Source organism: Amblyraja radiata, chromosome 35, assembly GCF_010909765.2.
Source record: "Amblyraja radiata isolate CabotCenter1 chromosome 35, sAmbRad1.1.pri, whole genome shotgun sequence".
NCBI classification, from domain to species: Eukaryota; Metazoa; Chordata; class Chondrichthyes; order Rajiformes; family Rajidae; genus Amblyraja; species Amblyraja radiata.
Window position 1 is genome coordinate 3,827,506 of NC_045990.1, and position 23,368 is coordinate 3,850,873.

At 41.2% G+C, this 23,368-nt stretch overlaps 1 protein-coding gene across 8 annotated transcripts; it reads right to left on the reverse strand.

Annotated features, from left to right (window-relative positions):
* Nucleotides 1-1,171: 1,171 nt before the first annotated feature.
* raver1 (ribonucleoprotein, PTB binding 1) lies at nt 1,172-22,779 on the reverse strand. Of its 8 annotated transcripts, none has more exons than XM_033012175.1 (16): nt 22,412-22,779; nt 18,729-18,795; nt 17,546-18,015; nt 15,450-15,641; nt 15,127-15,256; nt 14,428-14,531; nt 12,079-12,166; nt 10,604-10,848; nt 9,543-9,645; nt 9,093-9,280; nt 8,230-8,322; nt 6,967-7,047; nt 6,397-6,468; nt 5,611-5,733; nt 4,541-4,618; nt 1,172-3,967 (listed from the first exon to the last, which is right to left on the reverse strand). In XM_033012175.1, exons 1-16 carry the CDS (start codon nt 22,733-22,735, stop codon nt 3,821-3,823), a joined length of 2,505 nt encoding a protein of 834 aa, XP_032868066.1. In that variant the 5' UTR covers nt 22,736-22,779; the 3' UTR covers nt 1,172-3,820. The 8 variants fall into 8 exon arrangements, with proteins under 8 accessions (XP_032868066.1, XP_032868060.1, XP_032868063.1 ...); XM_033012169.1 differs by having other exon boundaries at nt 12,064-12,166; XM_033012172.1 differs by having other exon boundaries at nt 8,230-8,310; nt 12,064-12,169; nt 22,412-22,778.
* Between the last annotated feature and the right edge of the window lie 589 nt (nt 22,780-23,368).

The following is a 23,368-nucleotide window of genomic DNA, read 5'->3' on the forward strand; positions in this document are numbered from 1 at the left end:
GAAACGTAGTCTGTCCAAAGCAAGCGTTGTCTGCGGAGGGCGCTCAGCATCACCAAGGACTGCTCTCACCCCAACCATGGACTGTTTACCCTCCTACCATCCGGGAGGAGCTACAGGTCTCTCCGTTGCCGGACCAGCAGGTCCAGGAACAGCTTCTTCCCGGCGGCTGTCACTCTACTCAACAACGTACCTCGGTGACTGCCAATCACCCCCCCCCCGGACACTCCTCCCACAGGAAAAACACTATGTCTGCTAATGTAAATATTTATTCAAATCATATGCTATGTCGCTCTTCCAGCGAGATGCTAAATGCATTTTGTTGTCTCTGTACTGTACACGGACAATGACAATGAAAGTTGAATCTGAATCTGAGGTACCACCTTTACAAAGTCATCAGGGATGCAACAAGACAATTCCATACCTGACTCGTCACCACAACTCAAGCACCAACATAATCAAAGACTTTAAACTATCTTTAATTAGACTTTATGGACTTTAACGTTATATCATGCACTAAATGTTGTACCCCTTATCCGTGCAGGGCTTGATTGTATTCTTTATTTTGGCTAGATAGCAAACGAGCAAAAGCTTTTCAGTCCCTCGGTACACGTAAGAAAAAAAACTAAACTAAGACTTGTCCCATCCTGATCATTCCTTCTTCTACCTGGTCCAGTCTGGCAGAAGGTGCCGAAGTTTGATAGTGCACACCACCAGACTCAGGAACAGCTTCTTTCCGTTATCTGAATACATAAGGTCGGCTACTGTTCCATTCACCTCTATTCTCTTGAGGACATTGAACAATCTAAGGAACAGATGGGTGACAATGCTGAGAACTATATCTTGTACCTTCTTTCTACTGTATCTATTATACTTGAATTTGAACTGATTGTATCTTTGTATGGGTTACATATGGCTATCATGCAAATCGAAGCTTTCTCTGTACCTTGGGGACATGTGATAATATACCTAAACTTATTGATTGTGGGAGTCTTGCACACTATTATAAGCAACATTCATATTTACAGAGTGAACACGTTGCCAGAAATGTATTAGGAAATAAAGCTGCTTATAGGAAGCAAAAAGCACATGTAAAGTTTCGAACATTTGGTCTTTACATCATATGTAGGACCAACTGAATATTCATTTTTAAAGATTAAATGACCATTCAACACATGAGAAAATTTCAATTTTATTAGAGATGTAACGTATACTCTCCATACTTGAAATTGCATTTGTTTTCTAACTAATTATGCAGCTAAACATAGGTCAAATGATTAAGACACTATCATCCTTTCAGACCCATTAATTATTTCTTACATCTCTCAGAAGCTGGATGTTCAGATGTACCTGAACAAAAGGAATGCAACCCTCCAGATCTGGGCTCCCATCTGCTGTTATCTCCTCCCCACATGCTCAGTTTTACTGCACGTGATGAAGATAGCAGGACATTGAATTTCTCCTCCATCTGTGCATGGCCAAAGGGCTAAACAGACAACATTTGTCCCCATGATGCTACAGATGTATGAAAAGGAATGTGTTCTTTATATTTATTCCAGATCCATGCTGCACACATTGAAGTCACCTGTTTTATTCCTCTCCTTATTTCTTAGGAGTGCCGCGGTCATTCCCTCCAAGCGCAACCAGGAGCCTTGGGGCAAGCAATTTAACTGGGGTCATCAGACACCAAACCCATTCACTTGCAGTTTAAGGCCAAACTACTGGTGAATCACCATGACTCAAGAGTCAACATCAACCATTGCCCTTTGAAGAAGAACCAAGGCAGTCAGAAGCTTGATCTCCATCTAAAGTGGGAGAATCAAGCTAGGGGGTCACAATTGGCAGAGAGGAGGGGACAGGGGGGGGGAAGAGATACTTAGGGCTGGTATCCAGAATTGCTCTCCAGCATTTCATTGAAGAGAAGCTGCAACACCTTGTTGATGTTGGGATACCCACTCTTCATTGCAATAAGCCCTCACAATGGCAGGGAATCAAGCCCAAAATTAGGACTTTATCAGAGTGAATCTGATAGTTTGGCTGTTCTAGAGCCTTGCCTGATGTAATTGCACAAAGTCCCTGCAGTAATATGATGAAGTTAGAGTCAAAGCACAAAGTAAATATGTTGTTGGACTTGGTGCAACAATATCAGACTAGGTAGGTACAAAGGTCTTTATTAATTCATAATAAGCGTTTTTTCGCACGCAATTTAAGTACCATCAGAACTTTTTTGGGCCTACATTTTGTAGTTTCTGCAATCCCCACCCTTCCCTGAACTAATGGCACACAAAGATTTCTCAGCCCTTAACCATTGCCAGCATTCATTTTTTATTTATTTTTGGGGGGGGGTTGGGAGAAGGGGGTTTGGGGGCAGGAGAAAGATAATAAGTTCCTGCAGATGAAAATCATCGTTTCCGTAACTCTCGCTGTACACCGTGCTCTTATGATCTCTCATGAGATCAAGGAAGCCGAGAGGATTTAAATTCTGCTGTGCTGAAATTAAGCAAATTAGACAAATGCTGAGTGAAACCAATTAATTTGCAACTCCCAGAGGGGCACTATAGGAGAAGAGATATTCCGCTGCAAGCTTCAGACAAAACAGGCCTGTTTACTGGAAAACATTGAGCGGCACAGCTGGTTACTAGTTTCTGCAGCTTTAACCTGGAGCCAGTATCTGAGAAGCTGAAACTATTTCTTATTTACATTTACGCTAGGGTCCCGTATTTGCTAGTTTAGGGTTTTTGCCCAAGCCTCACAGGGCAATGCTCAACATAAAAGGACCACGAATTAGCCGACATCAGAAACTTAACATAAAATATTTGCAGAACAAACTTGCGGTAACAAGAAACCAACACAGGCACAAATGCATGCGCCAAATGAAACGGCAAGGACGAAAATAAGTTACCCCTACCACTCAGTCTTTTTTTTTTAAACGTTAAAAAGGATGAGCATGTAACCCTTTCACTGCAAATAATTCCCTAAAAATTGGATTAAAAATAATTTCTAAATTAAGGCAAAAGTTGATTCACAGAATGAAATGAAAAATTAGGAAAAACACCAAAAATAAATCCATAGATGTTAGGGGTATGCACAAGGACCGGAATTCAGACCAGACAGAGTCATGACAAGCCTTAAAAGCCAAAATTTGTGGTGCGGGCTAATTGAAACAAAGGGAAAAAACTTACGAAAAGAATTCCACTTCCTGGGAAACACTTAAACCAAACAGTACTGTAAATTACGAAAGAGAAATTACAGCTTACAATCCCGGCTTTGAAGTAAAATACTCAGTTAAAATGTTGACATATAAAGTGCACATTTTGCTCCTGCAGCACCACACACGATGTGGCCACTTTCACAGAGACAGGGTCAAATGAGGTTTGTCTGTCACAGTGGATATTGTTGCAAGGTAGATATGGTATTTCGCAGTTTTAAATTTGCAGAGAGAACGTACATACTACATGCACGGTTGAGGTGTTTACTCACCTGTCACATTGACAGGTCTTCACGACCATGTTGTTGTTGACGGGAGACAGGTACGGTGAACTTCACCTCACTGTTTCCTCCCTTGCTGACCCAGAGCAGGTTTGTCTGCAAACCCACACTGGGTCATCGTGGAGCTGCCATTCCTAGTGCTGCAGGGCCATGATTCAGTCAGTTCTGCAAGTTCTAGCTTTATGCATATCCCACTTCAGATACAAGATAGTCCCCTTCCCCCAAAACATTAAAGAAAACAAAAATGACAGATTAAAAATATCTATACAAGATTTACACCCTTAAGAAAAAAAAAATAACTGCATCATTCTAGATGGAAACGCCAGGTCCCCAGCTAAAATATCCTCTTCCTCTTCAAGTAAGAGTCGGCGTAGTGGCCGCCCAGCCCCTGGGAGTGCTGGCCGATGTAACCTCCCTCTGGGCTGGGCTCAGGTGATGGGATCAGATGAGAGGCACCCCGCTTGTGACCGATCAGTGGAGTCTGCGAAAGAATCAAGTTCACAAGTTAATAAGTTGCAGGAGTAGAATTAGGCCATTCGGCCCATCAAGTCTACTCCGCCATTTAAAGATGAATGATATACCTTTCCCTTTCAAGCCCATTCTCCTGCCTTCTCCCCGTAACCCATGACACCCATACTAATCAAGAATCTATTCCTTAAAAATATCCATTAACATGGCGCCCACAGCCTTCTGTGGCAATGAATGCCACTGATTCGCTCGCCTTTGACTACAGACATTCCTCCTCATCTCCTTTCTAAAGGTACGTCATTTTATTCTGAGGCTATGACCACTGGTCCTAGACTCCCCCACTGGTGGAAACATCCTCTCCACATCCACACTATCCAGGTCTTTCACTATTCAGTAAGTTTCAATGAGGTCGCCCCTTATCTTTCTAGCGAGTATAGGCCCAGTGCCATCAAAAGTTGATCATACGTTCAACATACATAAGGTCACGACATTTGAGAAATACTCCGTGGCCACAATGCAGTTTGCATTGCCACGTTTCCAACATAAAATGCAAATAGATAGAAGCAGGTCAAAAAGCGAGTGTCACCTTCAGCAGGGCGCCTGGTGGGGAGTTAGAGGGACGAGCACCCAAGAGGCCTGCCCCGGAGCTCAGCAGTGGGTTCACCTGCAACAGGACAAGGGGAACATATCAACAATTAATTAAACAGTAGGAAAAACATTAAACAATGGACATCTATCACTCTTAAAAAGCATGTGAAAGCTTCTTCCCTCAATGCAAAACACACCTTATTTCTCTAAATTATTAGCCAGCCTGAAGATAGAATATAAACCTCAGTCATTAGATTTGTTCGTGTTAAAGGAACAAACATTACGAGGGTGTTGCCAGGACTCGAGGGTCTGAGCTATAGGCAGAGGTTGAGTAAGCTGAGACTCTTTGGAGTGCAGGAGGATGAGAGGCGGTTTGTGACATGAATGTGATTTGTCAGATATCAGCTCATACCCAAATATTGCCTCGGTCTTGCTGCATGCCAACATAGTCTGCTATACTGATGAGTTACAAATGAGATTGAACTTTTCACCATTAGCAGCAAGCATCCCAAAGACTTGGCTCGGGGCAATGCATTGGGCAACTTTTTGCCATGTAATCCTGAGACCAAGATGCTTAATCTTGTGTAAAGCAGGGCCACCATATTTGTGCGAGACATGACTGGTGCTCCCAATCCACACTTGATTAAAAGCTGCTTTTAAGCCAGTCACTCTCATCTCTGAAATTCACAAGTGAAATAAAAAACCTGGCATCAAAGAGCAGGTTATTTATTGTGGGAAGGACCTGCTCGATGGCATTGCCAAGGACATGTAATGTCATTTTGCCGATCTTTGTCCCACAAAGTAATTAACTGAAGCAGAGACATTTAAGGGATGTAAAAGCCCCAACTTCTCCCCTGACTGACTTGAAATGCAACTTACTTTGTATATTGAACTGTGACACCCCCCCCCAATGAACGTCTCTAGTCAAGTTGGGTATGAATCCTTCAGGGAATCGTAGCAATTTATAGTATGGACTATCATTTAACCTACTGTGTCATTGACAAAATATTGCACTTCACAACAGCCTGACTATGCATAGTGATGCATCTTCTATTATTGGTGTTCTACCTGGGAGGAGGGGCCCTGTCGGAGTCCCGCTCTTAGGCCACTAGTGAAATAGGATGTGGGCGAGCTGGAGTACAGTTGAGGTGTAGCAGGTTCCAAATCATTGTAGCTACATGGAGTTGATCGCTATAAAAAAAAATTAAAAAAAATTAACAATCCTTCACTATCAACAGAGATAACTCATTCAACATTTAATTAATTTAAGATCATGCACAACTTCAGAGAAGTTGAAAGTGCAGCTAACATTTACTACTTCATATTCTCCCACCTATAAGGAGCATAACCAACAGTCACACAACTGCATTGGTCTCTCTTTAATGGCTCAACTTTGAAGCCATCCATATACAATCTGGACAGTTTATACTGGTAGGCTCTATGACCATGGCCACCATAGTAGCCAAATATAATCTCATTTTGCGCAGACCTACACTCAAAGCTACTAGGCGGGGAACTTAGATCAAAAGCCCTCCAATCCTCACACTTTACCCTCATTTGTAAGTGGACAAAGATAACTTGATGAACCACTCCTGTGGGCTCCTCCAAACAGCCAATAACCCACAGGTTGACCTCTGGCAGGCTTGTACAGCTTTACATTGCGCATTTAATAGTGTCGGCTAACTAATTTAAACACTCCGTAGCTCTGTGCCAAAACAAGAACATACCATTTTGTTTCCTTAATTAACAACCCTAATCATTCCAGGTCCTGTCAAGACACAAAGCTCAATGGCCGATGAGTATTTTAAAACTAATCCTTTAAACATTTGAAAGGTTCTTTAGGCTAATCTTTACCTGATTTTGGTCAGATTCATAACCTCCAAGTCCAGAGTCAAGTGGAAGTTGATATCGCTCCATCTCCCTTTCCTACAAATAAAGCGTTGATTAGATACATTCCCAAATAATTCCCCTTCTTAATACATCGGCTCCTTGTTGGGTCAATCTAAATAATGTCCAACTGGCCATTATACACAAGTTATTCAAACATCTATTGAACCCCTATCAACACCATACATTGTTTGCCTCTCTGTCAGTCATAATTGGGAATACCTGACTGCTAGCAACCTTTCTTAACTCAGTGTAGCTGAGGCGTTACCCAACCACTCCCATTGATAGGAATCAGCAGCAAAAATAGGCAAAGGGTCTGAAGAAGAACCCCGAACCGAAACCCATCCTTTATTCTCCAGAGATGCTACCCGACCCATTGAGTTACTTCAACACTTCGTGTCTATCTTCGGTACAAACCAGCATCTGGAGTTCGTTTCTACACATAGGCATAGTTTTCATAATTCATTGCTGTGCATTAGGTTAGTACATTATCTGGGAAGCTCGTTTCGAATCGGGCATTTCCTTTATAATACTCACATCACTATGATCACGTCCGTAGTTCCGCATGCCTCCCATGCCATGGTCACGGGACCTTGAGTATCTCTCCAGCTCTCTATCCTAAACAGAAACAAAATTCAGTCAAACGGTCTTCACAATAGGAACACTTTGTCAAATTCTTCTCTCCTTACATTTATTTGCTCGTCTCTAATTCAGTTGGCTATTATAATCAATCTCAAAAGGACATTTAACGGATTTTAACCCTTCATAGGTCAAACTGCTAAGCCTCGAATCCGCACTCATGCTCTAGTCAAGTCATTTATTTATATAGCACATTTAAAAAACAACTCTCGTTGGCCAAAGTGCTTTACATTTGTTATAAGAATAGTATAGACAAACAAACGACATACATATATACATATAACCCTCGCTCAGTGGACGTCAAGAAAGGCTTGGGAGTATAGATAAGATTTTAGTCTCGACTTAAAGGAGTCGATGGAAGGGGCAGTTCTGATGGGAAGGGGGATGCTGTTCTACAGTCTAGGAGCTGCAACCGCAAAGGCGCGGTCGCCCCTAAGCTTATGCCAAGACCGCGGGATATTCAGCAGCCCCAAGTCGGCCGATCTGAGGGACCTGGAGGTGGAGTGGTGGGTGAGAAGACTTTTAATGTAGGAGGAGGCAAGCCCATTGAGGGCTTTGTAGACATAGAGGAGGGTCTTGAAATGTATACGGAACCGCACAGGGAGCCAGTGGAGAGAGCTGGAATTAAGCCCTTCTAGCTCAGTGGACAGATAGAAACCTCAAATTTGTAACTACTGCTCTGGTGGACACAAGTTAACTCAATACTGACAAGAAACACAGTGGTAAAGTTACTGCTTTACAACAAATGCAGCGCCGGAGGCCCGGGTTCGATCCCGACTACGGGTGCTGTCTGTACGGAGTTTGTACCTTCTCCACATGAGTTCTCTCAGAGATCTTCGGTTTCCTCTCACACTCCAAAGATGTACAGACATAAGTGCATTGGCTTGGTAAATGTAAAAATTGTCCATAGTGTAGGTAGGATAGTGTTAATGTGCAGGGATCACTGGTCGACGTGGACTTGGTGGGCCGAAGGGCCTGTTTCCATGCTGTATCTCTAACCTAACCTAAAAAAGGAATCTGAGAATTCCTGGTCTGTGTTTTCCCAACCCTACTCTCCTTCACATTAAGAGAGCTCCAAACCACAGTGTCATTAAATTGATGCGAACAGGAGCTCACCCATCCCAAAAATAGCGCATAAAATCTATTATTTGTAATATTTACCTCACTCCTGTCACGGGAAGGATATCCTCGATATCTCGGATCACCTGATGGCGTATAATGGTCCATATCCCTTTCTCTTTCTCTTTCTCTTTCCTGCCACGATAAAATTAGACAGTTCACTTTAAATAAGCTTAGTTTCGCTAAGTGCTTGCAACATTTTGGTTAGAGTTGCAACCGTTAAGGTTTACTCCCCTCTAGCACCAGCAGCAAGATGTTCCAATAGAGATCGATGGAAATCCAACAGAACAAGAAACTGAGACCTTCCAGTATTTCAGTGATTATGCACGTGAGGAACCGACTCCACTCTTAAGTGTTGTTAGTTGAAAGGCAGATATTGGACAAGGCGCTAAGATTCAGTGTATTTCACTGCACCCTTGGGTGCATGTGACGAATAAAATTGGCTTTGACTTTTGAGAACCTTTTTGTTTAGATTGAAATAGAACCACAGGTCTTTAAAACCCACCCGAGTAGGCACATAGGACTTTGATTTAACATTATCTGTGCAATAAAAGTTGTAGATTATATATTTTTAGCAACGCATTCTCAAATCCAATTTAAGCAGTTTCTCCTCCCCAGAGCATTTCAAAAGCTGGATGCAATCGGACTCCCACCGTTGTCTAATGCAATTAAAACTCTTGCCTGTATTTAATAACATTTCCCGTTTCGGAATTAGCTGTAGAGAGATTACACAGATAAGTAGTTGTTGAATGGACAATATTCTGTCCATTCAACAACTTAAAAAAAAATATTTGTGCATGCTTATTAGCCACAGCAAATTATAATTTAGTATAAAAAAAAGATTCAATGGCAAATGGCAATACCTAATTATGCTAAAATCCAACACCCTGGCAACAAAGACATACCTGCCCATAGTCCCTGTAAGAATGGTTGTAATTATCATAGTTTTCCATGCTGCCGTAACTCGACTGACTGCCTCCAGTCTCCGGATAATCACCGATGCCAGATCCATGATGAATTCTGGGGCTGGAGCTTGGGTAGTTTCCCAGAAGACCAGTACTGTGCCCATAGGACATTGAATTACTGGTGTTGGCTGTTGAAGAGGAGAGCATTATCAATGTTAAAGCCAATAAATAGTTTCGATGTAGGATATGGCAGGAATAGGTAAGGGGGATCAAGGGTCTCTTTAGGAATATAGAGTATGTAAGAGAAAACCAAAAGGAAAGGTACAGGACTCATCAGCAATCTTTCACTTTCTTTGCAGAGTATTTCACAGAACAAAAAGCAACAGCCAACCTTTTTAACCACACTTTCCCCATCCTTTGCACTTTGAACATAAGTAAAATAAACCTTACATTGCTCCATACCAGACAGATTAGTTGGGAACACACTTCGTAGATTGAGGTATGGATTTTGAGGCATTCGCAGATCTTTTGGTGGCTCTCCCAACAGAGATGGCTGCAACAGAAATTTGGTGTTATTCAAGCCGGTGGCAAGACAGGATCAACTACACCACTAAACTCGTCAATGCTTGTTAACACAAATAGTTTTATCTTCATTCTAATAAATGTTCTTCCATTCCCTATTGCATTCCAGAGTGATGCAAGTTTCAATTAATCATATTTGCAAATCTTTCTCTACCACAACCAATTCCATAGCAGTTAACACAGTAAAAACATCATAGTGCTTCACACAAATGTTGTCAAGCAAAATGTATCTGCAATCTGACTTCTAGCTCAGATATCCAAAACATTGGTCATTGAAGGGAGACATAGACCAAAGATACGTCCCAATCCAAAATGCTGCCTGACCTAAAGAGTTCCTCCAGCATTTTGCTTCTTGCAATTGATCAAATAAGTTGAACTTTAGTTTTACAGGAATGAGTGTTCATTAAACCATACTGCTTACAATGAACACTGCACAAGGAAGACACTTATATTCCCAATATAGACATAAATCGTTGGAGTAACTCAGCAGGAAAGGCAGCATCTCTGGAGAAAAGGAATCGGCGATGTTTCGGGTCGAGACCCTTCTTCAGACTTGTATTCCCATTTGTGACTCTCCTCTGCACTGTTTCTCGTCAAACAATCTTTCTATCATTACCCATAATTAGGAACAGAATATCTAAGTGCAGTTTGAACAGTATTTTTCAGAACTTGAACAGACTTTTCTTTCAATCAGTTATGGTACAGATCACAATCCAAAAGATAAGAGGAAGAGGTTTAAATTAATCGGAGGCATCGGTTCGTATTTGCATTGCAAGCACTCCTCTAGGGTAATCACTTTCCAAACATTCGTTTAAGAATAAATTGACCCTGCAGGAATAAACTTCCATATTCTACAATCCATAGCACAACACGTATCTCTAAACCAAACTAAATGGAGGTATAACCATCTGATTAAATCCATATCTCACCCCTGATGTAGCCAAGCCAGCCTCTTGAGACATATTCTGGTTCCTTTGTTTCTTCAAATCATTGAGGACAGAACCCAGGATGGAGGTGGGGATTCCTTGCAGAGAAGCTGGAGGTGAGGAGACTTGCCGAGAGTGAGATGGATTCTCCATCATGCCCATCGCATCTGCCGACATTTGTCCATGATATTGTTGGTTTGGCATTGGCATCATAGGTGGATTCATATGTCCCCTTTCAGAATTCAGTCCTGCAAAGGCGATAAATAATAAAAGATCAGAAAATAATGTAATTAAAATTCTGACTGGAACCTTAATTAAACCAGAAGTAATTCTTCAATAACATAATCCAAAGAGGGACATTGTGTCAACTTTAAATAACATTACAGATACGCTACTTCTACAATTCACTCTTCTAAAAGGGAAAGTCCTCGGAGTCTAAAATCACAATAAAAAGTTCTCTAAAATGGACAGATAGGTTGCCAAAGAACGTTTTACCTCACAGCCTGGAGTTTCTGGAAGTTCTCAACTTAAGGACAGGCCCTCAGAGAGAGAGAGAGAGAGAGAGATAGAGAGAGAAACTGAAGACGAAGGGGTAAAGACAGACTGCTCAAAAACAGTCACTGGTGAAGATAGGCTGAGGACCATCAATCCAGTTGGCTTATTGGCCAAAGCATTTATTTTTCTGAAAGTGGTATTTGAATAACATGGGAAAAATTAAAAAGGTTAAAAATATATTGCATTGATTCTAGTCATTATAAAATCAATCCAATTATTGGATAACATTGGCTATAAACTTTACAAATTATTAAATGGCATATGGAAAGCTTAGACAAAAAAGGTCTTCCAAATCCTTCATTATCATGTCATCTTGAATGGAGCAGAATATCTACAGTGGCCCATGACATTGGGAGACCGTTTCCGCCATATGCATTGGGTCCTTCATTTATGGTCTGTTCAGCTGCGTGATGCCACACGGATCTTGCTCTTTGACTCACTCTGGAGAAGGTGATGCCAGTTGAAAGTTACTGTGAAATAATTACCACTGAGCAACAGGAAAATGGCTACTGAAAGGCATCTGTCAAGCCAGTGATTCATGAGCTAACTTGTCTGCTTTGGTTCACCACCAAGCCACAATCTTGAGATGTCAGTGACATTGGCTTGGCCCCTCAGTATTTTGCCTGGGCAATAAGCAAGTTAATGATTTTATGGCAATACTTAATTAGAGAGCAAAGTTGATTTGGTGATAAGAGGCAGAAGGGAGCAGTTGATGGATGTTTATGTCTGGATGTCTGGAACTAGTTTACTGCAGGGATGGATACTGGGGCTATATAATATATAGGACATGTACAGTAAAGTGTGGGGAACTCAAGAATTATGATGTGCAGAAGGACTTTGGGCTGGCAACACAGTTGGATAATGTAGTAAATAAAGTACTCGGCATGGTTTCCAAAACTTAGAGATACCTGACGGCGAATTACCAAGAAGTCCTTTTCCTGGTTGTGGTGGTCCTCCAAGTCCTGGGTTTTGTTGTAAAGCTGCTAAAGGAGATTCACCCAGAATCCCAAGCTTCTGAAAAACATGCAGACAATGTTGTACTCATGCCTGGCCAAGGAATGCTCAATTCATTTGAATGGAATCATAGAAAAGTACACTTCAGGCCACCATTCTGCCCATCCAGCATGGATCGGGTTATTCCAACAAAAATTTAATCAATTCCATCAATAATTAACATATAAAGACATTTTTTTTTTGAATTGGAACATTCATCCTCAATTTTCTCCCCAACACAGAAAGCCATCAACACAGGAGCCATGTAAAGAAATCTCTATTGAATCCACATGGTTCTTGAGAGAACATCATTCTCTTCCATTTGTCTTGAATGTGCCAATCACTGGAACATGGAGTGTAGGATAAACCAAAGCACAATTCTCATCAGCTACAGGAAAAGGTTTACCAAAACCTCCACTGTATGAATTTTTAAAGCATTGATCATAAAACTAACCCCTCTGTCAACTAGGCGAGAGATGTACTTTGACATTTATCCTATCACCATTCAACCAACATAAGTTCTGCTGCCTTTAAGGACTGATACTAAAATCAATTCTCATAATTCTAAAAACTGCAAAGTATATGGAGTAAAAATATGGAATTGAAATTATGCCCATTTTGGTCCATTCCATCTTGCACACGGTAGACACCTACTCCTGGTGCTGGCTGATTAGCTGAACACTTATGAGTGGGCATTAATGAGCTCAAGCAACTTACCTGACCTCAGAGGTATTTTGCACTGCAGTAAACAGCTTAAAGTGCACAGTAACGTCAGGAACAGCATTTACAGTACAATTGAAACCTTGTCCACAAGGGAATCTAGCCCCGGTGGGCAGGGAGCTGGGTTCATTTAGATCATAGGGTTTATATTAAGGTAGGTGAGTGAAGAACATTACATCATACATAAAATAGATTTTGGACAGCAGGGGAATCAAAGGCTGTGAATGTATAGAGGGAAGTACATTACACCAACACATCTCAAAATAGATTTTGGACAGCACTGGGAATGTAGGCAGGAGTGGTGGTTGGTCAGGCATGATCAACCATGATTTTGCTGAATTATACAGCAGGCTTGTGGAACCTAACGTTCCATTTCCATTACTCCCATTTCTTGTGTCCCATCTTTAATCTCAACAAAACAGTTGCCTGATATCTCCCCAAATATATTTTGGATGGAGGCCCCAAAAAAAACTTAGTGTCTGTAAAAATGGAGATTAACATTAAAGGAAATAATTATTGTGGAATAGTTATTCAACTGAAGAGTGATGCTTTTCCATTCAGATACCATGCAACTCATTGAGCCAGGTTTGCAACATTCATTTTCATATTTTCTCTTTAAACGCCACATGGCAAACTGCAAATTTAGCAATGTGAAGAGAATGGACATAAGACGTACTGACTCGTATATGTTATAGAGGGGACTCATGAATAATCTGGATAAATATGAGGACAGCACAGGCAGAGCAGGTAGAGCTGCTGTCTCACAGCATCAGAGACATGGGTTCGATCCTGACCCCGGGTGCTGTCCGTGTCGAGTTTGCACATCCTCCATGTGTCCTTGAGGGTTTCCTCCGGGTGCTCTGGTTTCCTCCCACAGACTTGTGTGTTTGTAGGTTAATTAGCCTCTGTAAATTGCCTCTAGGGAGTGGATGAGAAAGTGGGAAAACGTAGACGGCCATGAAAGATGGATGGTCGGCCTGGTCTCAGTGGGCCGAAGGGCCCATTTCCATACTGTATCTCTAAACTAGATCTACAGGATCATTTGTTTATCTCTTAAGATACGAGGAAAGCACATCAGTCCAAACATACACAAAAATTGCTGAATTATTCAGAATAGGTTTATCGTGTTGTTTTTCACACCAACCAGCTCAGCCTAGTGACTGGTATCAAAAACAGTCATTCCCACTATTCCCAAATTATCATCTGCTGGATCATATAATTTTAGTAATTCCTGTAGCTCCTTCAATCATGCAATGATCTGGAGTCAATATGGCTGAAAATCATTCCAAACACACACGAGGACAAAACAAAGGGGAAGGATTTAAACCAAGAAAGTTTAAATTGAAATCAAGTTCAATTAAGTAAATGAGACACTTGCAGAACTGCCAACGATTTCATGGTGAGCATCAGTTTTACTCAGGATAATAACAAAACCATCAATGCTTCATATTTACTTTTCAGCAAAAGGGAAAAACTTGTAATCCTTTCAGGTATGTGCTCAGGCTTCAAAGCAAATATTTTATTTTCTCTACCCATTGCATGTGTACGAAGAGATTTACCTGGATTTGTGCTGGATTTTGGCTCTGTAAAAGCAACTGCAGGAGGGCGGCACTTAAACCAGGATTCCCCAAAAGTGGCATTGTTGGAGCAACTCCTAAAAGTCCTGAAGGAAACAAAGCATAAATGTTATCAAAAAAATGTATATCAATTGAAAAACATGCTAGAAATCTGAAAAATAAAAAGCATACTGGAAACACTCAGTACATTAGCCAGCATCCATAGAGAGAGGATTAGAGTTAATGTTTCAGGTCAAGAACGTTGTCACAACTGAGAAGGAAAGAAAACAAAATGCAGGGAAGGCAGGGGAAAGATGACTAGGACAAATGATATCTGAGATAGGGTACAATTGGGTTGCTTTGGGATAAGTTGTAGAGGTCGTCCTATCAATGGGTTAATGAGAGCAGTGTGACAGAACCAGACTATCAAGTATAAAAAGTTGCAAAAATGCCAGGTTGTAGGACATGTCCAGCAGATCACAGGATAACAACACTGAACCAATACCAGACATTGCTTACAGTAGAAACGTCTGTTCTGATACAGGAACATAAAATAAGTTATCTAAAGTTGTAGAATTCAATATTGTGATCTGAAGACTGTAACAATTACAACTACTGCATCCTGCACACTATAAACCCAAGGAAGATACAGTGGTTAGCATTAAATATACATCCATCTGTAGCTGACGCGCTGTTACTCACCCTGCAGCCCACCAGCTCCTCCATGGATTAATGGGTTTAAGAGGAGCTGCAGTGTTGCTGGATTATTGAGGCTGTTCAGAATCTGCACGGGATTAGGCTCCGGGAGAAGACCTTTCCCACGGTTCATTGCCTAGGACAAGAATTAAAACAAATGAAGACTATATTTAATGACTATGTTATTAGATGTGAATGGAATGTTCAAGATTGAACTAAGCTTTCCTAACAAACTGCTAAGATCTCCATTTCCATTCAGTCTATATGTTAATTATGATGATCAAATGCTCTAAATTGGTACACGAGAGTAAATGTGATAACTGACTCACCATAGCTTGAGCTGCTATCAGGGCAGGAAGCATGCTCCGTCCCGGGGGCCCAGGTGCACAAAATGACACCCGAATGTGGTTGCCGCCAACCCATATGCCATCCATCTCTTGCTGCACATCCTCTGCTTTGTCTGCAGTTTCATATTCCACAACAGCAAAACCTCGAAATTGCCCATCGGTGCCTTGAGCAAGCTGTAGATAGAGGGACATAAAAACATGGGTGAGCGGGGCAAGGAAAGTGATATAAACAAAGGTAAACAAGCAAACAAGATCATGATCCTCGGTGGTTGGTGGTTTACTCCCCGAAAATACACTCAAAATACACGTCAATAGGGCATAAAACCATTCATTCCACAGCTGAGATGTAATCACTGACAGAAGGAAGGCTCATGTGGCCAGGCACAAAGTATCAAGATAAGCAGTTTGCTGTATAGGCTTGAAATCCCAAGAAATTTATGTACACAGTTGAAAATCTTATGTGGCCACTATTGAAGAGGATTGCGAGGCCAAATCACTGGATATATTGAAACTCAAAACTGAAGAATGCTGGACAGTCAGGGTCAAGGGAAAAAGGGATGGAGTGGGAAACTGGACAACACACAAAATCTGCCACAACTTTATTGAAAGGCAGAGAAGGCATGAAAGTCCATATTTGTTTTCTCTCTTTTTATGTTCATAATCTCAAAAGCCTTGCAAAGTTACGGTTATCATTATTAGCATTTTACAAGAATGTACTTTATAAGGCATGATTCGAATAGTTATAGTGCAAAAACGAATTCCACTAACCACTCTAAATGTAAACCCCTTTAAAACTGCCATCTTTCTGTCCAACTTTTCAGTCACCCAGCCTGGTTCAGTTTTTTGTTTAAGAAGGAACTGCAGATGCTGGAAAATCGAAGGTAGACAAAAATGCTGCCTCACCCGCTGAGTATCTCAAGCATTTTTGTCTACCTCTGGTTCAGTCTTTCCTTCCTTATCTCCAAAGCTGCACCTTTATTAATTCTATTACCTAATGCGAAATGGACTGCATATATTCTAATAGTGGTGGTGAATACCGATTCACATTCTGAATTTACAAAGGAAGAATTCAGCATACTGTGCTTGGAGCAAACTAATTAATCAGATGCCTGCACCAAGTCTATCTTATCGCATCCAGACTGCACCAACTAATCTACCTATTGAAGTTGTAGTCCTAGTAAAAAATATTGTACTGGTTTAGCAGTCTTTTCATGTCCTGTTCATTGCTTCAGTATCATTCCTTATTTTCTTCAGTTCAACTGCCAAGGAATGATGAAAGACCTAACCCCGCCATCTCCTCTGATGAATACCAACATTTATTGGACTAGAATATCCAGCATGTATCCTTTCTATCTCCAGAGACACAATTTCAAAATGTGTACTGCAATTTGCAATGGCTTCAATTTTGTGCTACAAATTAGATCATCATAATCATTATCACATTCAGGATGTTCCTCTTCCTTAAGACTAAGGTTGATCAAATGTTTTTTTCTAAAAAAAAAAAAAGAGGCAGCCAAAATTGATCAATTTAAGATTGAAATTTGTCTCATCCATGAGGAGAAATGAAATCGTACAGGCCTTACTCACTGTTGTTTACAAAATGAGAGATAACCTCAATTAAATATACAGATAGGGCAAATAGTCCCAGGATTCAATAATGTTTATTAACATCTGGGACGAGGAAAACTGTTATTCATTCAGAGCCTTTCCATTTTATACTCCAAACTGCTTTGGATGCTCATTTAAGGGCAAGATCTTGAGACATTTGGGGCACAAAGGGAATCGGATGTTGGAGATAGGCTAAGATCATATTAAACGGGCCAGTCATTAAAGTTTTACTACCTCATGCAACGGCACTAGCATAGAAACAAAAACAGAAGACAACTATCCACTGCAGCATCTGTACAATTAAAAAAGGCTGAAATGTGACAAATAAATAATTGAAGTAAAACTAAGCAAGCCTTTGCTGCACAGAATGCTGGGCATTAATAATGGAGAATAGGATGCCCATAGGTTTAAAATACCCTTGCAATCATCCTAGACTAAGAATGCCTGCATCCCATGACTATTGATCATACCTGACAGTAGGTTGGTTGATGGAGACTGCTGAAGTTTTGACTGAGTCCCTCCAGGTCTTTGTAATCATGTGGTAGTTTGTCTACACACAGGCACTTAGAATGCGTGAGATCAAAAGTTAGTTGGTTCACATCTGTCCAGTGAACATAGAGGGTTCGCGTACCCATCTGCTTTCCCAGCAGCTCCGATTTAGCACGGGCAGCAGAGTCCTTCTTCATGTATTCCACAAAACCATAGCCTTTAGAGTGTCCAGAGACCTCGCTGTACACAAGAAAGCATCGTTCCAGGTTCCCAAAAGGCCGCACTAGCTCCTCAAATTGCTGCTGAGTGAAGGAGCGTGGCAGATTTGCAATGCACAGCAGAGCATCGGTAGGCTGCAGCTGGACTGAAATCTCTCGGTCTCGCAATGTGGACTGGTGAAGTTTCTCAATGGCAGAGTTTGCTTGGTCCCTGTTTAAGAGCGTGACAAAGGCTAGAAATAAACAAGAAAACAAATTGTTAATACAATATAACATATATTCCAAAGGGCTTTCTAATGGTTTCTCGGTGAATGGAGTCACGGATAAATAGGAATAGTTCAAGTCTTTAGTTTGCATGGAAGGCTGTTTGAGTGGAGAGTGAGGTAAAAGCTGAACATTGTTCACCTGTAGATAGTTGTTTAAGCAAAACCATATTGAGTATGACAAAAGTATAAAAGGGCAATATTGTTCTAGATTATTACTCAAGTACAAATTAGAATATATAAATTAGATGTATTAATTAAAAGAATATATTCAGAAATATCCAAAACTAAAGTTTACAAAGAATGATACAGTTTTCAGGTTTATTAATAAAAGAATTGGGAGATTATTATAATGTACCAGAGAGGGATGAACAGAATCAAGGGATATAGGGAGAAAGCAGGAACAGGGTACTGATTCTGGATGATCACCCATGATCATATTGAATGGCGGTGCTGGCTCAAAGGGCCAAATGGTCTACTCCTGCACCTATATTTTTATGCTTGTTTTAGTACTTCTCTCCAGCTTCATTAAAATCCAAGACTAGGATTCACATGTGGGCAAGTCCATTGCTCCCTGGCATATAGCACAAAATCACCTCAGGCAGTTTACTATTTACAGTCAGATTTTAGTTCTGAGTCTTCATTGAAATCTGGGCATGAGGAAGATAATCAAGGACACTTACCTGTGCCTTTGTACTTGTCCACGAAGCAGTATTTTAGATCATACTCACTCAGCAATTCATAGACTTCCTGTAAAACAAGTCAGAGGAATTATTTAAAAAAATTAAAAATTAAGATTAAGAAAACCTTCTGTGCTGAAGGTTTTTGATATATATTCAACACATTTCCCAACATTAAGCAAAGTTATCAAAAACTATAGCACTTTTAAAAAGTGAGATGCTACTTGACAATCCAGTGAATGCCAATTTGTTCCTCTAGCCTGATGTCAGCTCATCAAGTGGAGGCACTAGAACTTCCCATAACCTTCATAGATTGAACCACAATAAGCGCTCGTGTTGAAACATTGCGCTTGTATTTTGTTATGTAAAGATTTAATTTTTTTCATGTCGTTTAACGATTACTTTCAAACCCTCTCCCAATGTTCATTGTTCAATCTCTCGCCCTCTGAAGTTTGAAAACCTTATATGACATTAAATAATGCTTCGTAGGAGTGATAAAAAAAACTGTTTCTAAAATTATTCAGGTCTCTCTCTCCCATTCTTTATCATTCACACAAAGATTTGCTCTAGTGATAGTGCCCTCCATAATGTTTGGGATAAAGACCCATCATTTATTTATTTGCCTCTGTTTAAACACAGCTGTAATTTCTTCATGGTGAAACCAAAATGTATAAAAATTGCCTTCAATAGAGTCTGACATTGTGCACTTTAATCACGTGATTTTTCTATTACAAATCTCAAATTGTGGAGTACAGAGAAAAATAAATAAATCATGGGACTTTGTCCAAAACATTATGGAGGGCACTGTACATCAGCCCAGTATACAATACTGCCTAAAAATGAGACAGCTCAGACTGCAAACTCTTCCAAGAATGGCACGACCAACTTATCTTTGTAAATTTAACATTTCTTACTCATGAATATATTTAATGCATAAACTAAAGTAAATGTTGCCGATGACTCTTCTCTATACTTTGCAGCATCAGCTGACACATTTCCAAGCCACAGGGATCAGGCTCTGGTGGGTGAGTGAGTGAGCGACTGTCAAATTTACCCTCAGTTCATTCCTACAGGAAACACAAGAAAATTTCTGGAACACTCACTATATTTACAAGAATGTAAATGCCAGAATCTGGATTGTTTGCACTGTCAAATAGCCAATCAAAATATGTTTGAGGAATAGCATGTTGGATAGACTACTAAATACAACTCTGAGGGAGGAGATTGATTGACAAGAAAAAAAAAAAACATTGAATTGAATTGAATTGAATGCCTTTATTGTCATTCAGACCATACGGTCTGAACGAAATTGTACGTTGACTTTGGCAAGTGCCAATCTAACATTTATCTTCAGTTTCATTAGAACAGTTGGATGGTGATGGCGGTGAGTGGTGGTATTGTGTACCCGAATGCATCCTATAGGTGATCAGTGATTACACAATAGAACGAGATTATTATGCAATTATTCCTCAAGTAACCGATTGTGAAGGCATTTCTGCTTCATTTGTACTCCTTACAAGAGGTTCATCAATACCAGTCCTCCTTACAAGAATTTCACCTGAATCAACCCCAAAACATTTCTGTTTACAAATTATAGGAGTAGAATTAGGCCATTAGGCCCATCGAGTCTATATCACGATTCAATCACGGCTGATCTCTGCCTCCTAATCCCATTTTCCTGCCTTCTCCCCATATTGTATCCACATTGTGACACTGACTGTCATCCCACCCTGCACATGCTGGAAATCTAAACCAAAAAAACAGAAAGTGCTAAGCACTCAGCAGGTCAGGAAGTAGGTCTGGGAGTTAACAGCTTGTCAAAAAACTCTCTCTCTCTCTCTACAAATGCCACCTGCCCTGCTGAGGTTCCCAGCATCTACTGTTTTTATTTCTCCTTACTTTCCCCCAAAAGAAGTTTTCCCACCTGTACCATTTCTTGCCTCATCCAAGATCAGTTAAATCAACACAGATTGACTTTACTGAACTGCAGGTAATTTATTCATGCTTATTCCACCACCTCCCTGCAGTGTTGAAGTGGAAAGGGAAGCCGACAAGTTTTTATCTGATATATCACACATAAGTAACTTATTCACTCAAAGATTTTGCCAGAAAAATGTACAAACGGATGTCCACATATTGATACAGTTCAACATGTGGATACAAATTGAATTTATACAATGTGTTTCCCAATGAGTACTTGGTTGAGGAAGTGGGAGAGAAATTTGCAATGGTGACCGGAGACGATATTAAAAGAATTGCAAGGTTTGCAACATTTGAAGGAAAGAGTTGAGGTAGTGGAAGGACATTCAGAAAGTTCTGTGGATAGTAAAGTGGCCCACATATGCATGGCACAATACTCAGGCAATTACAAGATATAGTGCCTTCCATAATGTTTGGGACAAAGACCCATCATTTATTTATTTGCCTCTATACTCTACAATTTGATAGTTGTGATAGGAAAAATAAAAATCACACGTGGTTGCAAAGAACTTAACATACAACTGAATAGTTTATTGTCAGCTGTGACTCACTTCATTCTGAATCAGACTGGATTCAAATCTCACCTCACTTCGACCACAAAAAATTGAGGTAGAATTAAATGGTTGGAATCTTTCTATTAAGATCACGAAACAAGATCCCATTTATTCTCCAGGGCGGACATACCGAATACCACTGAGCTTACTTTAAATGAAATACTTCAGATTTTCAGGTCAAGTATTAACGTGTAACAACTTGCTTAAACATTAATCGCAAACAGAAAATGATGGAGTAACTCATTGGATTAAGCAGCATCTCTGGAGAGAAGGAACGAGTGACGTTTCGGGTTGGGACTATTTCTTCACACTTAGTTTGGGGAAACTTGCCGTGTGTAAAAAAATATTTGTGTCACTTCCTACAAATAAATCACACATTTAAAAGCACACCACTCAGAAATGATGCTAGCAATGTGTAGGAAGGAATTACAGATGTGTAGAAAGGAACTACAGATGTGTAGAAAGGAACTACAGATGTGTAGAAATGAACTATAGATGTGTAGAAAGGAACTACAGATGCTGGTTTACACCGAAGATAGGCACAAAATACTGGAGTAAATCGGCGGGACGAAGCAGCTTGGGTGACGTCCCGCCAGAAGGAAGTGAAGGAATGGGTGACGTTTCTGGTAGAGACCCTTCTTCAGACCAGCAATTGAAAAAAAAAAGTGTTTTTAATTGCAATGTTAATAAAATAGCAATCGTGTCACATCGCCGAGTTAAAGGAACAAAGATAGACTCAAAATGCTGGAGCGGCATTTTTGTTTTTGGTTCTTGGTTCTCCAAAATGGAATTCAAAGTGGAGGTGGCGGAGGGTGGAGTTAAGCAAAGAAAAAGGATGTAAACCAGCGTCGGGTCGATTTTATTCCTATTCCTTCCTTATCCAGAGATGCTGCCTTGTTTTTGCACCGGCATTTTGTGCCCATCAAGCACGTTTCACCCTCAGCTACTGTGCGGGGGGCAGACGGGGAACAAAGGGCCGCGCTCGGCGTTGGTCTGCAGACGCCGGCCAGGCCGGGCTTTGATTGACAGCTAACATCCGGGTGAGCGCGGCCTGGGGCCGGGCCGGGTTGACGACGCCTCCGCCGCCGCCATGTCGAGCGCTGCGGCCTCACCGCCTGGGCCGCCACCTCCTGCCCCCCCACCCCACCTCACCTGGGTAATGATGTCCAGCGGCAGGTTCCTGATGATGATCTTGCGCCGGTTGCGGAACTCGCGGCGGCTCCGCTCCAGCCGCTGCTCCCTCTCCTCGGCCTCCAGCTCGGCCAGCGTCTCCTCGGGAGTCCGCGGATGCGACGCGGCCTCGTCGTCTTCCAACAGGTCCGACCTCCCCCCGTCGGACCCCAGACCCGGGTTAGACCACTGATCATCATCCGAGAAGTCTTCCTCTTCCTGCTCCGCTTCTTCCCCGCGGTTACTTTCCTTATTTTCATTCTTTTCCCTCAACTCGCTCGCCGGCGGAGTAACGGTCGCCGCCATCTTGGATTAGCAACAGGACCACCGCTTGTCATTGGCTGAACGGTTGAACAGACGTCGTGACCCACCTCTGAGTAAGACGGGCGCTGATTAGTCCAGGTTCCAGACATCCTTCCGGTATTGGGCAAATCTCGCGACATTTGATGGCCATCAATTGGATACATGCAAAGATAATGCTATAGGACAAAGATCCGCTCTAAGATCTTTGCTATAGGATCTTTGGATACAAGACCTTCCACGTGGAAGGTGATACTTTGTCTGTGCACTGTAGACCAAATATCTTATAGCTATAAGATCTTTGCTGTAGACCAAATATCTTATAGCTATAAGATCTTTGCTGTAGACCAAATATACTGGAGGAGCTCCTGCTGTGGACAGCTCGATTGTATTCATGTATAGTCTTTTTAAATGGATAGCACACAAATAAATAGCAGATTCATTCTGTACACGTGACAATAATAAACAAAACTCGCCTGACAGCGCCAGAGACCCAGGTTCGATCCTGGCTGTGGGTCATGTCTGTGTGGAGTTTGTATCCAGTCATCGTGTGGGTTTTCTCCGGGTGTTCTTTTTTTCCCCATCCACACTCCGAAGACGTACAGGTTTGTTGGTTATTTGGCCTTGGTGAAATTGTAA